The 18,167-nt window shown below is 38.1% G+C and overlaps 1 protein-coding gene across 3 annotated transcripts in view; it reads left to right on the top strand.

Moving 5' to 3' along the window:
• LOC124788118 overlaps positions 1–18,167 on the top strand; it is a 436,861-nt gene that overhangs the window by 321,366 nt on the left and 97,328 nt on the right. Inside the window, exon 1 of one of the 3 annotated variants that reach the window (XM_047255264.1) lies at positions 5,593–5,653. The exons of the other annotated variants lie outside the window; for them this stretch is intronic. Within the exon in view, the coding sequence (XP_047111220.1) occupies positions 5,602–5,653 (52 nt within the window). The 5' untranslated portion in view covers positions 5,593–5,601. Of the gene's footprint in view, positions 1–5,592; positions 5,654–18,167 lie in introns of those variants that run through there. 3 annotated transcript variants of the gene reach the window in all.

The following is an 18,167-nucleotide window of genomic DNA, read 5'->3' as shown; positions in this document are numbered from 1 at the left end:
AATAAGGATAGAAGTGCAAGATGTAATAGTGAGAAACTCATTGAGCGTGCCAACTCTGCAGCACATGCGCAAGGTGCTCAGCTGAGCGAGTGCCACAATGCCATATGCACCAGGCAGGTGGCTGTAATGTTAGTACTGGTTATCTAAAGTAACTTATGATGACCTGTATGAAGTTAACTTGTCCAATCTCTTACATCACAGTCATGGGAGGACCATGAATTTAGGCCATGTTTCCTCAGTCCTCTAGAGCTACAGCACAGCTAAATGGGGCAACAGTCTTCCCACCCTTTATTTATCTACCACTGTTCGCACCAGACTCATCCCACATGAGTCCATAAGATGTCCCAACCATAAGTGTGCTGTAGCTTTTTAACAGTTTTGTAGACTATAATCCTTTTCAGTTATGGACCACAGTGTGGTCTGATATTAAAGTCATGTAATAAAAATTATACTACACATCAATGTGAGATGGTATATAGTGGGAATTATGTATGAGTGTCCTCCAAAATGGAAAAGGTCACTGCTGTCACATATAATTTCATGGGATCTTTGAAGAGAACCTGGCATTGGTTAATGAAAACGTTCTTGGTGTATCAGAGGGCACAGTTTAGAGAAATCTTGTTGTTCAAATTCAAACACTGATCATATGAAACTGCAAATACCACAATAACTATTTCCAAATTATTCAGTCGCAAAACCTGCATTAAATCATCTGTGTCCCCATGAAACTCTAAATGCGTTTGAAACATGTGATAACCATTACCAACTACAACAGTTCAGAAAATGATAGTAGTGGACACATATGTTTGAGAACCCAAGATACGCTGCGAGCTCGACAAATTATCAAATACTACTTGGTCAGTAATATGAGATGTAGCTCACATTGTGTGAATGCAAGCAATTCCTGCGAAAACAATGAACTAGTCACAAAATGCATTAAATCCTTGCACTGATGTACAGTACAAACTCCTGTTATACTTGAAAAGAATTTGCAATATGAGTTCCCATGCAGTACATAATATATCTGTCAATTCGGACATTTGTTACTAAGAGTACATCAACACATTTATGCTGCCTATTCAAATTTTTATCCTTGAGTTTCTAATGGTGCTCAAACATATTTCATTTGACAATATTTTCACCTTCTATGGTTCATATTATTTCCAATGACCACAATAATAATTTAAAATGAATTTTCAAGTGGGAGATTTTTATTTTGTGATTATTTTTAAATAAAGCTAAGAAACAGTCAATGGAGAAAGTGACATCCTTCATGAAATATGAGGGCTGTCTGAAATGATCTCACTCAGAGATCGAAGCAGTACGCATGTCATCCCCCCCCCCCCCCCCCCCCTATGTTGATACATATATTAGTAGATGTCAGGTAAAGTTACAAGTCATTCCAGCAGCAGTTGATTGTAGGCAGTTGTTTGAAGCAGTTGTGGTGCGCAAGCTGTTGAAAATAGAAAAACTTGAAGTATCATACAGTGATTAAAATCTTTGTAAAAGAAGGTTTAACACTGACCAAAATACATTTGCGGCTTCTAACTGTGAAATCCAGCTCTCCACACTCAATTTCCACAGTGAAGAAATGGGTGATTGAGTTTAAACATGGACATGAAAGTGTCCAAGATGAACTACATGAAGGATGTCTAAAAAGTGCAAGCACACCGCAAATCATCAGCATATACAGGCATATAAAATCGCTAATTCTCTAGGAATATCACAGGAATCTGTTGGTCACATCTTGCACCAGGAATTGATCATGAGAAAGCTTTGTACAAGATGAGTGCCACAAGTGCTCACTGCAGACCACAAACACATTTGCACGACACTTTCTAAAAGGTGCTTGGTGGGTTTTAAGAAAAACAGAAGTGACCTTTAGCGATGATACGTGACATTGGATGGAACATGGATTCGCCACTACACACATGAATTCACACAGCAGTCTGTGCAGTGGACAGAAACAAGTTCTTTGTCTCTAAACAAGGCAAGGACAGTGCCATCGGCAAGAAGTGTCATGGTGTTGCTGTTTTGGGATGCAAAAGGAATTTTGTTGAATGGCTATCTTGAAAAAAGTAAAACCATAACTGGATAATACTACTCTCAACTTCTAACGAAACTGGACACAATCATTCATGAAAACGAACCCACTTCAAATAAGAAAACAAGCATCTTCCATCATGGCAAGGCACCTGCCCACAACAGTGTCTTGGGAATGGGGAAATAGAGAGATTTCAATTACGAAGTGCTGGGACATCCACTCTATTCCCCAGATTTAGCTCTCTCAGACTTCCATCTATTCTGAAGAAATTCCTCAATGGCCTGTGCATTTTATCAAATCAAGAAGGCATTGTAGCTGTAATTGGGTGCTTTGCAGCACTTCTGGAGGAAGGGGATAATAGCACTGGAACATTGCCAGATCAAATGTATGACATCAGAAGGGTTTATGTTGAAAAATAAAACTTCTCTGAAAGCATAATTTGTCATTTTCACTATCAGGCTAAGAACTTTTCAGACAGCCCTCATATTACATGACTGTGAACCCAAAACTAGAATAATATTTTTACTTGATTATTAGGGACTATAAAGACTGACCAATACATTACAAATCAACATTTTGATCCCTGCTCACACAACATGTAGAATGTTGCTAGCTTTTGAAGACTTTCAAATAAAGATGTAAACATTCATATGAAGCAAGATAAAAACTGATCTGAAATTAAAATGCAGCACAGTTAACAAATGTTGTGACAGCTCTATCACAAACCCATGGAAAAATGATATTATAGTACAAAATATGGCTAGTTTTATTATTATGATTTGTTTCTTTTAGATAGCTCCTTTTTAAACTTTACTGTTATATTTTAGACTGTAATGTTCTAATGAACTTTGGTAATGCTGTTCTAAAGAGCTCATGAATATATCTGCTATTTTCCCTCTCACTTGAAAGCAGAAAAATTGATGAAAATAAAAAAAATATAATTGTTACAGACTTTAATAAGTCAAAGAGAATATTTGTGATTGTAAGTAAATTCTGGTTTTGAGTGTGGATTGATATGTTTGAAACAAATCAACGCCACACAATATTCATTTATGATGCAAAGAACTTCATTACATAAGGATTCTTGCTCTGAATTATTTTCAGAACCAGAAAAAAAAACATCATGAACAGCCACTAGGAGAAGTATGGTGAATAGGAAACAATTTTTAAAAGAGTTCCTGTGAATGGATCAGAGAAGATGATTCATACTATAATTCAATTATTCTTAAAAAAAAAAAAAGATCACTCTAAAAAATTACACTAATTACACTTACTAAAACTTATTTTGTTTAACAAAATTCCATACTTTTATGGGGAAATTTATCAGTATGTCCTCGTGAGTGATCATGCTCTCACACATAAGATATCATATCTGTACAAAAAGAATTTCACTCACCTAACCAGTGTGAGGCAGCACAGTGTTCCGCCCTGTAAACAATAATGAAAACAAAAAAACTTGAAGACAAGCAAAGAAGTAGTAAATTACAAACTGCCTTACAGTGAAGTGGTCACAAGATAAACGATGGCAATAACAGCAACTCCATTTGTAAATTTTTAAATAACAGAAGTCTTATATCAGGATTTACTGTTATTGCCATCAGTTATATACAGTTGTGAAGTTCATCACACACATCAAGAAATTAATGACTAGGTAAACATATGGTATGCATCTCAATGTTCATCAGGAATAAATGGATACAAAAACTAGAAAATGCACAGTTTTATCATTATTTGATCCGTGTAGTCACTAAAATTAAGAAACAGTACACAAGAAAAAACAGCAGAGCCTTTAACTCAAAATCAGAAATCGCAATGGTATCACTTAGTATGAAGAGCATTCTCATATGTCACAAGAAAAGGGTTAATTCCACAAAATGACCAACGAGCTGTTCTTCATTAGTTGATTTTAACCATGTGATGGAAAGAAAGCAACATTGAGGCACAAGACGGAGGGCAAGTAGTAAAATAAAAGTGATGAGTCATTGCAAAATTTTTCATGTCCCATAGTCACATGTGCTTATCTGAAGAATAAAATAAAATGACAAAGTTCTAGATTTAGAATGTAACAGATAACTCAGTGCTGTTTTCATTACAACAAATAAACATGTATTCACTTCAAATGCTTATGCTTGCTATGCACGTCAAAGGCTTCTTTTCAGTTACTTGTCGCCCAGTCTGATGTGGTAATAGAAGACAACAAACCGAAAGACAAAATTCTAAATTTCACATTAAAAACAATCATTCATACAGAAGGTTATGTAGACATAACATTGTTTGTCCATCACACAGACTCCCACATGGAAGACATACGATTAGACACCCTTGGTGTTGAAAGGCAATTGAAATTACAGTTCGATTTTACAGACTATATAGCTTAACTTCATCACAAATATCTCACCCATCATAAATTCCCTAACGACTGGAAAAAAGTGCAGACTGCTCCTGTGTATAAGAAGAATTACAAGAACAGATCTGTGCCCACAAAATAACAGCTCCATATCCACAACATCAGTATGCTGCAGATTTCTTGAACTTATTCTGTTTGAATATAATAAATATAAGGCAGAAAATCTTCTGTCCTCAAATCAGTACAGTTTTAGAAAGCACCACTCATGAAAAACTCAAGTGGCCCATTTCTCACATGACATCCTGGGAACCATGGCTGAAGGGCAACAGGCAGATCCCATATTCCTAGATTTCTGGAAAACATTTGACATGGTGCCCCACAGCAGACTGTTAATGAAGATCCGAACAAATGAGATAGGTTCCCAGATACATGGGTGGTTCAAAGACTTCTTAATTAATAGAACTGATTATGTTGTCCTCAGTAGTGAGTGTTCATCAGAGACAATGGCACCATCAGGAGTAACCCAGGCAAGTGTGATAGGTTCACTCTCATGCTCTATATAGATAATTGATTTGACAGATCGTGGTGAGCACAGATCTGTGACAATTTGCTGGTGTTTTGCACTGTTTGGCAGAGCATGACTGTTGAGTGACTGGAGGATGACTTGAACAGAATTTCTATTTCGCATGCTGAATGGCAACCTTTTCTAAATACGGAAAACTGTAAGTTAATGCAAATGGTGCATGTGCTACTCTGATTTGAAGAGGTCAGCATAGGAGAGGAATTCACAGCAGGTCATATCTATCCGCTAGTAATTTATGAACAAATATGTCCGGTACCAGTACTCAGTAGTCTTGTATTTTGTTCACAGAACTACAGTGTGGAACTATACTGTACACTTTCTAAATGTCAATAAGAAAGGCATCATTCTGGGTGATGATGTATGCTGTTCTGGAACTCAGGGACAAACACAGTGTGCTGAATTTCACAATATCTCTGCATGCAAAACCCTGTTGATCTATATAGTAACGTTTTTAGTTCTCAGGTCATAAAGTGAGAGCTCAAAACATGTTCAACAATTGTGTGGGAGACTGACGTCAGCATGAATAGTCATTATGTGCATCTCTGAGAGGACCTTTCTTGAAAACCAGGATGATCTGCATTTTTTCCCAATCATTTGGTGCTTATTGTTCCAGAAACCCATGATAAAATGCTGCTAGAAGGGGAGCAGGTTCTTTCACGTAATGTGCTGAATTTTACAGGTACAGTATTTCCACTACTGACTTATTTTGTCTCATTTCCTACTACACAACCACTTATACTAGTTTCTGCCATTTCTGTTACTAAAGTGGTGATTAAAAGGAGAATTTAAACTTCCACAGTAAACCTTTCGGGAGACTGAATTCTGTATTTCAGTCTCCTCTGCCATCTGGCATTTTGGTACCAGTATATTGTCTGCACAATCAATGAGATGATTTAGATACACTTACTAATGTTATGGAAGTCCAAATCTTCTTAGGATTTTTGTCAGATCCTTTGAAACAGTTTTGCTTTGTTATTCATTGAACATTTTTTTGTATAGGTCTCCTTACACTCATTTTGGTTTTGTCCAGCATTAACCACCAAAAAGGTTTTTATTTCACACAATTCTTTGCTTCTTTGCTTTTTATTTGCTTTTTAATATGGTTATTGAACTATACCAGATTTTTTCATCCCTCTCAACCCTGCTCTGAACAGATACTGAACGCTTTTCTAAAAAGCCTGCATTTTTGACAGGCTGCCTCCTCTTCCCCCTCCCCCCAAAAGGGCACTGTCCTGTTTCTGCAGGGAAAAATCTGAGACTAACCCTCTTGTTTAGTTAGAGGTCCCACGTTATTGAAACAGTGAACTTGTCCTAATTGAAATGATAGGAAATTGTTGGTGGAAAATTGAAAGATGCCAGAAATTTGGATCAGTATTCAGTAGTACTATTATGTTTGAGCTAACCCACTTGACCTAGTTTAAAATGCTGTACTCCAAGAAGCATTACTAATTTGGTAATGGTTTACTTATGGAGAAAATTGAAGTATAAAAGATGTCAGCAGCCTCAAGATAAAATTGCAATATAGATCAAGCACCCCACAAATTGATGAAACTGGTGTCAGAAAATTATGCAATATGTGGCAACTATTGATGAAAAAGAAGCACAGCACCAAAAAAAACCAATGCAGAGGAGTGAAATTCTGGGAATACATGTGTCTACGTAATGAATTTAAGTGATTAACATTGCTAGATCACAGGTTAATGTAAGTGTTAAATGCTGGTACATTAATAACCAGTGTAACCACCAGAATGTTGAATGTAAGGATGCAAATGTGCATGCATTGTGTTGTACAGGTAAGAGATCTTAGTTTGTGGGAAGGAGTTCCATGCCTGTTTCACTTGGTGGTTAAATATAGGGACAGTTAATGCTGTTTGTGGATGTCACTGGAGTTGTCGTCTGATGATATATGTTCTCGCCTGGAGACAGATTTGATGATCAAGCAGGTCAAGGTAACATGTTGACATTCTTTAGAGCATGCTGGACTACAATAGCAGCATGTGGGTGAGCATTATCCAGTTGGAAAACACCCCCTGGAATACTATACATGAATGGTGACAACAGGTCAAATCACCAGGATGACATATAAATCTGCAGTTAGAGGGTGTGGGATAACCATGAGAGTGTTCCTGCTATCATACAAAACAGCACACTGGACCTATAATGCCAGGTGTATGTCCAGTGTGTCTACTGCTCAGGTTGGTTGCAGGCCCTCAGCTGGCCACCTCCTAACCAACGCATGGCAATCACTGACACTGAGGCAGAACCTGATTTCATCAGAGAACACAATAGATGTCCACCTGCCCTCCAATGAACTCTCACTTGACATTACTGTGTGTGAATGCAATGGTTGGAATTGGTGGAATGCACACTACAGGGCATCTGGCTCAAAGCTGCCCTTGAAGTAACCAATTTATAACAGTTCATTGTGTGGCTGTGCTGCCAATTGCTGCTACAATTGCAGCATAATGCACTACAGCCACATGCCGAATACAATGCTCTTCCCTCTTGGTAATGCCATAGGGCCATCTGGAGCCCAGTCTTCCTGCGCCCATATTTTCTCATGACCACTGTCGCGAATAGTCATGTACAGTGGCTGCATTCCTGCCAAGCCTTTTTTCAGTATTGCATGAGGAACATCCAGCTTCTCGTAGCCCTATTACATAGTCTCACTCAAATTCAATGAGGCACTGATAATGGTGTCTTTGTCACTTTAAAGGCAGCTCACCATGTCCAATCTCAAAGGTAATTAACGCTCACAACTGTTACAGCATATATTTAAAGCATACCTGATTTGCATCCTCATAGTAACTCTGCAACAGGCGCAAAATTTCAATAGACATCATCTTCCAGATGTAGGAACATGCCAATCACGTTTCATATATGTCGTACAACTCCTTGGTGTTGCCTTTTTTTTTTTTAATCAGTGTGTGTCCTCAGCAAGTACTAAACAACTCCTCCTTGCACACCGCCAGATGATCACTGCTCCCACCACCGCTTGTCACTGTTTCTCTACTGGCTTGTTTGAACTAACTACAAGCAAGTTTCAATTTGTTCTCCTCCTCCCACCAGCACTTCTGCAATGGTGTCATATATGAGCTTAATGCATTTGGTAGAAGAAATGAGCTGAGAACATCCTCAGACTCTCAATTTACACCAGTTAAAATTTATGATAACACATAATATGCTGATAAGAGTGTTGTGCTATCTACTATCAAATCGTGTCTTCAACATAGCTATTATATACAGACAGCTGCAATTGTGATCAGTGGAGATAGCTGCAATGTAGATCAGTGGGTCCAGTCAGCCAGCTGTTTTGTTGGACAAACATGTAATTAGTTGTGGAACCTCCTGTGAGGCAGTGGAAATGGGTACAGAAATTTTAATACAATCTTGTGGAGTTGGTGTGACAGGATTCCTCATCCCAGCCAAACGAAGTGTTTATATTTGGCCACTATGATGCATGTCACACTTATGTATGCAATATATATAAGCTTTCAGGAACTGTGCCTCGTGGGTTCATGAAACTGTGACCTTATATAGATGTATTCAGATATCCAGCTGTTCTAAGCCATTTAATAACAATGGTGATACTACATGTTTGCACACACATATTCTTTTTAACAGATTTGTTCTCTCTGCTATCTAATGCTGGTCTCAGACAATGATAAACTATCATGTGCTTCCAATCGATGTACCAAATACCAATTCTCCATTAGTGTCAAATGACTGATAACTGCAGATATTTTCAATGAGTCATGAAAAATGACATTTTATATCACATTGATCATTTGTGTGCACTGGGAAATTACAGAATTGCATTGATTTAAAATCAGTTCTTTGCAAATGCTGAATGAGCCAAAAATGGAGTTGTTTTCAGTGTGTATTATATGTTAATTATTTTGTAAATATCAAACAACACATGACAATATATTAAAATTATTCTTCAATAAGAAACCAGATTTTAATGTTTTTCTTCCCCTTATATGACTAAGGATTTTCTGTATGTTAAGGTCTTTGATTACATGATGAAGTGGTCCAAGCAGTCTTGTCATAGAGTGTTTGTGGTAAATGTCCAGTCATGTATTAGTATATAATCAATGCGATCAGTTGTAGAAAAGAAAAAGGTGAATTTCTGCCAGATTCCGTTAAGAACAATTGAAGCTGAATCCTCATGTTGTGGTATTTTGGTTATACAACTACTAAAAAATTCTGAATGATTTCGTTTTTTTAGCATGTTTATTTGCTCTCAAAAATGTATCCACCACTAATATCAATTGCTGCAAAATATATTGTCAGGTATTGAGAGTTTAACATACAATACATTCTATGATAGTACAGTAGTATCACCTCGAGACAAAGCAAAGTCAAATTCCATCTTTATTTTCAACGATACTGCATGTGAGAAATAGTGGCAAAAATTATTTCTACTCTGGAAGTCATAAGGCTGCTGATGTATTCTATATACCTAATACATTCCCAAGTACCAAAACAATTATTTAAGAGGGTAAGAGGAGCACCAAAACAGTTGGTTCATGACAAAAACATCAAAATGGTTCAAACGGCTCTGAGCACTATGGGACTCAACTGCTGAGGTCATTAGTCCCCTAGAACTTAGAACTAGTTAAACCTAACTAACCTAAGGACATCACAAACATCCATGCCCGAGGCAGGATTCGAACCTGCGACCGTAGCGGTCTCGCGGTTCCAGACTGCAGCACCTTTAACCGCACGGCCAATTCGGCCGGCGACAAAAACATCAATAGTGCATTCAAGCAGTACATTAACAATTTAAAATACATATATGAAGGTCATCTGGGTATGGATATGTCTTTCAATAATTTCAAAAGCATCTGTGCTAACTGCTGGAACCAAAGTATTGGATTTAACTTGTTGGTAAAACACTGAGCTTGAATGACTGATGATACAAAAGATTTCTATACATATGTAAGTATTATTTCTCCAACCACTTAATTACACTAGCATGGATAAGTTTGACAGGCTGCCTCACCACCAATCATATGTTGATGATTGTAGAATCTTCAGCGACAACTACCTTCCAGAATAGCGTATTCATGTAAATCAGTTTTGAATGTAGACAGCTTGGTGGTGTTGGTACAGCAACAAAAGCTGTGACCTGTAGAGGAGTAGTGGTGGGAGAGGAAGATGAAGCTGGAACTTACTGGGAGCTCGTCCAAACCAGTCACTAGAGGAACAGTGGCAGCAATGGTGGTGGTGGTAGCTATGAAGATCAGGAAACCTGCAGCAGCTTGCTCAAATGTGCCTGAGGCAATACTTCTTTTACATGACATGAATCACCTAGTTCCCACATATTACATTTTTTTCAACCAGCAATGTGGGCTACTTGCACTACATTGAATTTTCATCCCTATAAGCTTACTTCCTCACACATGTTATTCTTCAGGTATCACTTAACATTTTAAATTTGTCTGTTGAAAAGATTACAAGCAAATCATATTATTAAATTAATAGCACTTACTAAAGTGCAGCATTTTAATTACTGCAAGTGGATTAGCTCTAAAGTAATAGTAGTTACTGAATTCTGATTCAAATTCCTCAAGACATCTTGGATTTTGCACCAAGATTTGGTTGGTTGGTTCGGGAGGTTGGGGGAGAGAAGGGACCAAACTACTAGGTCATCGGTAATCCAACATTTTAACGATGGACAAGTGGGCTAAACCATCACAGTGGAATTTTAAATAGCATAAATGGGGTAAATCTGCCATCTTGGTTGTTTTTTTCCATCCAGAAATATGGCGATGGAGGGGAGGAGGAAATCTGGTAACAAGTGTTGTGCTAGAATCACCATTCAATAACTATTTGTCATCAGCCAGTGATGTTTATACAGAGTCTGCCAGAAAAATGTGTACACTCCTTGTCAGACTCTATAGAGATACTGATATTGTTGTTCAATCTGAGTTACGAGTGTGTTGTAGTATGGCCTTTGGCTCAACAGGTGTTAGTACTTTCATCTCGGTATTGAGAAAACAAAGATGGCTGGAGCATGCTTGACATTCAAGCAATGAGAATGTATTTTGAAGTGGTTTTTCAAGTTTGGTAATGTCGTTGAAGTGCAACATCAGTGGAGGCAGGAGTTTGAAACAGAACTGCCAACCCACCTAAAAATTAAATGCATCATTCACCAGTTTGAATTGCGTGGAACGATTTGTGATATTCAGAAGATCAGGAAGACAGTGTACAGCTACAAGTCCTGCTTTGTCAGCTCTCATGTTGGAAACATTTGTTAATTCTCCACAGATGTCTGCTACACAATGGGCATGTGAAATGGGGGGTTAGCAGTATAAATGTACAAAGAGTTCTCAAAGCTGCGAAGTGGAAAGTTTACATTCCACAATTACTGTATGTGATTAAGGATGACAATATTGATTGCCAAATGCAATTTTGCAAATGGTATCAGCAAATGGAACTGATGACGAACAATTTGTGATGAAGGTAGTGTTGAGTGATGACGCACAATTTAAACTTAATAGAATCATGAATCAGCATACCTGTGTGTACTGGGCACCAGGAAATCCGCATGTTTATGTGGATAAAGCAGTCAATCTACCAGCAGTTCATGTGTGGTGTGGACTATCACCTAGGGGCTTAGAAGGACTCTTTTTCTTCGATGCTACTGTCACTGCAGAAATGTACCTGGAAATGTTATGCATATCAATTTTGCCAGGTATATGTGTGCTTTATGGAGCTGATGAAAAAGTCTTCTACCAAAGAATGGGGCACCACCACACTACCACCTTGCTGTACGAGCTTTCCTGGATGACAATTTTCTGGGGCATTGGATTGGATGAAGAGGGCCCACTGAGGTTCCCTCCACAGTCACCAGATCTAACACCTATGGACTTTTAATTGTGGGGAACTGTGAAAGATAAAGTCTACTGACATAAGCCACGCACGCTGGAGGAACTCCGCCAGGAGATTATAGTGACATGTGCAGCAATATCCACTGTAACATTGACTGACATAGTTGTGGCAACTGCTCGCCATTCTGTTATGTGTATACCCATCAACGGTGAACATTAAAGTATCCATGTGCTAAACTGAAGATTGTACAACATGTGTGACCAATTATTAAATGTAAAATAAACACATAAGTAATATTTTTCATTCCTTAAAGTGTGTATACATTTTTCTGGCAGGCTCTACATGTTGCATAAAGCTTATGAATTTTATCCATTTGTGCTCCACTTTTTCATCTCCAGACTTGAATATTTGAGTCAGGAAGAGAAAAGTCCACTGCCTCCAGAACCAACTGGCTACTGTCACTGCCTTCAGTGTGGAAGGACCTGCTTTTGATTCCTGTACCACCTCTGATTTTTTTCTGATATGGTGAGGTCTGGAATGGGATCCACTCAGCCTTGTAAGGGAAAATGAGCACCTGCTTGTACAAAGGTTTCATCTTTTGGCTATATCGGCTGGAGGGATTCGCAACATGCTGAGCTCATGTCCCTCTATCATAGATCGCTCCTCATACTGCCTTGTAGGCAGCTGTCGACCAGTCAAGAACAGGCCTAAGGCCTAATCCATGAGTGATGTTTACCTTTTACATGTAACTGAAAAGTCAATACTTTTACAAACATCTCAGTGCAATAAAAATTGTATGACAAGTAGTCTGGTGAACGCATTTTGATGACTCCTCTTCAGCAGATTTTGTGTCAGTCATTATGCTTAGGCATTTAAGGTTGGTTAGACTCCATTGCAGACTTTACTGACCAAAAAAATTGAAGCTATCTCCCACAGCAGCAATCAGTGACTCTAGCCTTTAGCCCATAGCCCAGGAAGGCACCCACAAATAGATACAGAACTTTCCAACTCATCTCAGTTGAATGATCACCTTCAAATGACATGACAAGAGTTCTCATTCTCCAAAGTTTTTCAACAACGCTTCACAAAAAGAACCCCATCTTCCCTCCAGGGATTCCCATTTGTGTTCACAAACAATCAGATCTACTGGTAACAAATGTAGCAGCTTGCTTTCGAATTGATTTGATGCCTTCTTTTAATCCAACATGGTGAGGATCACAAACACATGAGCAATACTCAAGAATGAGACACACAAGTGATCTATACATAGTCTCCTTTGTAGAGTTCCTAAAACTCTACTGACAAACTGAAGTCGCCCATTCACCTCCCCTATGACTGTCCTTATATGCTCATTCCATTTCATATTGTACTCCAACGTCATGCCTAGATATTTAATGGATGTGACTTAGTCAAGCAGCACACCACCAATACTGTATGTGGACATTACAGGGCTATTTTCCCTACTCATCTGCATTAACAAACATTTTTCTACATTTAGAGCAAACTGTCATTGATCACAATAGAAATTCTGGCTGTCATACTGTATTCTTCTAAAGTCATTCAGTGATGATACTTTCCTGTATAGTACAGCATCACCTGACAACAATGCAGGCTGTTCAGAAACTGCATTCGATGACTTCTCACAGCAGGGTTGAGAGGGATGAAAAAGATCTGGTGCAGTTCAAAAGCCATATTAAAAAGCTATTACAAAAGCAGAAAAGCGAAGAATTAAGTGATGTCCATGCCTTATTGGTGATTAATGCTGAACAAACCCAAAATGAGTGCAAGAAGACTTATACAAGAAATATTCAGTGAATTACAAAGTAAAATTTTGAGAAATGATTCAACTAAAATCCTAAGATGATTTGAAGTTCCGTTAAGTCTGTAACAACCTAAATCATCTATTTGGTTGAATACAGACAATACTGACATCAAAACAGAACATGACAGAAAAGGTTGAAATAGTGAATACAGTCTTCCAAAATTGTTTCACTGCAGAGTATCATAATAAGAATTCTCCTTTTAATCATCACATTAATAACCATACCGGCAGACATTGGGATACATGATTGTGTAGTAGAAAATGGGGCAAAACTGCCCAACAGTGTAAAGGAATTTGAACTTGTTGAGGTACCTATAAGATTCACCTTGGGTTATGTGAAAGAACTTGCTCCGCTTATAGCAGCATTTATCATGGCTTGTGGAATGATAAGCACCAAATGATTGGAAAAAGTGCAGGTCATTCCTATTTTCAAGGAAGGTCCTCTTACAGATGCACATAATTATAGGCTTCTATTGCTGATACCAATCTTCCACAGAATTGCTGATACCAATCTTCCACAGAATTATTGAACATTTTTTGAGATCTCAACTTTATGACCTTTTTCAAGAACTAAAAACTCAACTATAAAAATCAACAGGGTTCCGCATGCGGAGATATTGTGAAATGCAGCATACTATGGTTGTCCATGAGCTCCAGAGCAGTGTACAATGTCACCCAGAATGATGCCTTTCTTCTTGACTAGCAGATAAATATGAACTGCCATGAATTCCTCTCCTGTGCCAACCTCTTCAAACCAGAGTGGTACATGCACCATCTGCATTACCTTACCTTTTTCCATTTTTAGAGAAGGTTACCATTCATCACACAAAATAGAAATTCTACCCCAGTCATCCTCCTGTCATTCAACAGCAACACTTCCTCATACACTACAGTGCACCAGCAAATTATCACAGATCTGTGCTCATCATATCTGTCATATCATTTATGTATATAGAAAATGAGAGCAATCCTATCACACTTGCCTGGCTCACTGCTGACGATATCCTTGTTTCTGACGAACACTTGCCATCAAGGACAATGTGCTGGGTTCTATTAATTAAGAAGTCTTTGGGCTACTCACATATCTGCAAACCTATTCTGCATGTGTGGACCTTCATTAACAGTCTGCAATGAAGCACCACATCAAATACTTTCTGGAAATCCAGGAGTATGGAATCTGCCTGTACTATTTCATTTATGGTTTGTAGGATACCATGTGAAAAAGGGTCATTTGAGTTTTGCATGAGCAATACTTTCTTAAAAAATAAATAAAAAATAAAAAAATAAATGTCACAAAGGAATTATTTGAATGGGATGTAAATTGATGGATGTAATGTAAATGTACAAACAAACAAATGATTACAAATTACAAACTGAACAGATCAGTAATACATTGGTCCACCTCTGGCCCTTATGCAAGAAGTTATTCAGTTGGCAATGACTGACAGAGTTGTTGGATGTCCTCTGGAGGGCTATTATGCCCAATTCTGCCCAACTAGCACGTTAGATCATCAAAATCCCGAGATGGTTGGAGGGGCCTTACCCATAATGCTAAAAATGTTCTCAACAGGGGAAAATCAGGCAATCTTGCTGGTGATGGTAGGGTTTTAAAATCATGTAAGACAAGCAGTAGAAATTGTTGCCATGTGTGGGCAGGCATTATCTTGTTCAAATGTAAGTGCAGGATGGCTTGTCATTAAGGACAACAAAATGTAGCATATATCATCGACATGCTGCTGTGCTGTAAATGTGCCACAGATGATAACCAAAGGGGTTTTCCTATGCTGCCACACCAGACTGGTCAACAACTGACTGTGTAGATGTAAGCTTACTGTCCAATCCTATTCTCAAATTCAATGTGTGCTGAAACCATTATGTGCTTGTCCTCTCTAGATTCACAATACATGATGTGAGAGAAACATTGACATTTCTTCAGATCTCCACCTTCATTCTCACATCCCTATTAATACTGTAATTTGCAGAGACCTCTAAAATCATAAGTGACACACACAATTTCACACTAGCACTGACAGCAACAGGACAAAATATCGCAAAATCATTGCTCCTATTAGTTCAATAACGTAAAGGGAGCACAGGCTTCACACACTTTAATAATTTAGCTTGTCCTGTTAATGTTATGTAGTTGGTGGTGATGAGACTGCACAGTTCAACTAAATTTAAAACAGTTCTAATATATCATTTAATTTCAGTCCCAGTTACACATTTTTTAACACATAACTAATTTCAATCTCCCTGGATCATCTTCAAATCTATGTAACTGCATCAGCGACCCGTCGTTTCTGTGTCAGAAGCACACACCAGAGAGATACTAAAAACAGATACATTGGATTGCTAATGCAACTATAGAAATCTGAAGATGATCCAGGGAGATCGAACCACATCATACATAAATAAATGTGCAACTGGTACTAAAAAAACAAACAATGTATTGGAACTGTTTTAAATATCAATACAGTTGCTGTTCTGTCACAACAGATTTCATATTACCTGGGCAATCAGCACAAAGATTTCATCTCCAGCACTAATAACATTGAGTATTAATGGAGAAAGTTAAAGAGAGGATTGTACAATATTCTTTAGACAGATATGTTTAAACTGAAATACTAAAGTTGTGAGAGGCAGTAAAGACCTGCCTTGGTTTGACAGCCATGTTATAAAACTGCTACGAAAGCAAAGAGACCTTCGCTGCAAATTTAAATGGAGACAAAGCCTCACAGTTGAACAAAAATGAAATGATGCCAAAATTGGCTTAAGGAGAGCCATCTGTGAAGTTTTCAACAAATTCGAAAGTAAAATTCGTCCACTGCTTGACAGAAAATCTAAAGAAGTTTTGTTCTCATGTTAAACCATTAAATGGATCGACAACAACTGTCTAGTCTATAACCATAATGGCACTGAAGCAGAGGATGATACAGAAAACACTGAAATACTAAATTTCTTTCTCCAAAACTGTTTCACAGAGGAAGATTGCACTGTAGTGCCTTCTTTAAATCATTGTATGAACAACGAAATGGCTGCTATTGAAACAAGTGACCTTTGGATTGAAAATCAACTGAAATAGCTCAACATAGGGAAGGCCACTGGACCTGACAATATACCAATTCAATACTACATAGAGTATGTGAATGAACTTGCCCCTCTTCTAGCAGACAGGTACTGTAGGTTTCTGGAGCAGTGATGTCTTCCTGACAATTGTAAAAAGGCACAGGGCATTCCCATTTTCAAGAAGGGTCATTGAGCAGACACGCAGAATAATAGGTCTATGTACATCTCTGATGTCTGTGTTGTAAAATTTTGGAAAGTTTTATGCTTGCAAATTATGACATTTCTAGATTATGAAAATCCCCTCTGTAGGAATCAATATGGTAACAAAACACAGAGCACTCCAAATGAACTTTTCATAAATAGGATTCACAGTCATGTAAAATTTTTTGAAAGACATCATGTTTATGCCAGTGACTGTTAAACTTTTTATTTCCACTATTGCAATTTCGACCTTAGGCCATTATCAAGTGCAAATTTTTTGGCTTTAAGCCATGTCAACTTTATGCATGCTGACACTTATATGTTGTTGTCATTTGTTGTTATATACATTCATAATGCTGCTGTGGTTTAGTGCAAAAGTTACTAGTGATGGTGGAATGAACATGTGTATGTACAGACTGTGCTATTTTACGATATATGGACATGTGCACTCACACTACTTAGCAGCGTTACGAATTATGTAACAGCAAACGACAACGACATATAAATGTGTCAACGTGTATAAAGTTGGCAAGGCTTAAAGCCAAAACATCTGCACTTGATAATGGCCTAAGGCCGAAATTGCAATAGTGGAAATAAAGAGTTTAACAGTCAATGGCGTAAGCATGATGTCTTCCAGATCACTCTGCTCGTCCATGAGACCCAGAAGGCGATAGATACTGATGCCCAAGTCAACAACATGCTCTTGTCTTCCATGAGGCACTGTCACCTAATGAACAAAATACAAATTTACAGAATATCAGACCAATTGTGTGAGTGGATTGAAGAGTTTCTATCAAACACAACACATCATGCCATTTGGAATAGAGGCAAGTCTTCAGGCATAGAAGTAGCTTCAGGCATGCCCCAGGAGACTACCACAGGACTATTACTTTTCACAATATATGTAAATGACCTAGTAGATGAAGTTGGAAGTTCCAGATGGCTCTTCATAGATGACGCTGTTGTAACAGAGAAATTACAGCACTAGAAAATTGTACCAAAATACAGGAAGATCTGTAGGGGATCGATGTTTGGTGAAAGGAGTGGCAATTGACCCTCAACAGAAACAAATGTTACATTGCAGTTAGTAGCACACTGTCTGTGGTAGGCCCTCAACAGAAACAAATGTTACATTGCAGTTAGTAGCACACTGTCTGTGGTAGGCAAGTGTCCAGTTCATGCTCTGGTCTGACACATAGTTTCAACTTCTAACAAATATTCATCACAGTATATATTCCACCAGACAGTAACATGTCATCTCAGT

This window comes from Schistocerca piceifrons, chromosome 1 (genome assembly GCF_021461385.2).
Source record: "Schistocerca piceifrons isolate TAMUIC-IGC-003096 chromosome 1, iqSchPice1.1, whole genome shotgun sequence".
Taxonomy (NCBI): Eukaryota; Metazoa; Arthropoda; class Insecta; order Orthoptera; family Acrididae; genus Schistocerca; species Schistocerca piceifrons.
This window is presented reverse-complemented; position numbering and strand designations above follow the sequence as displayed.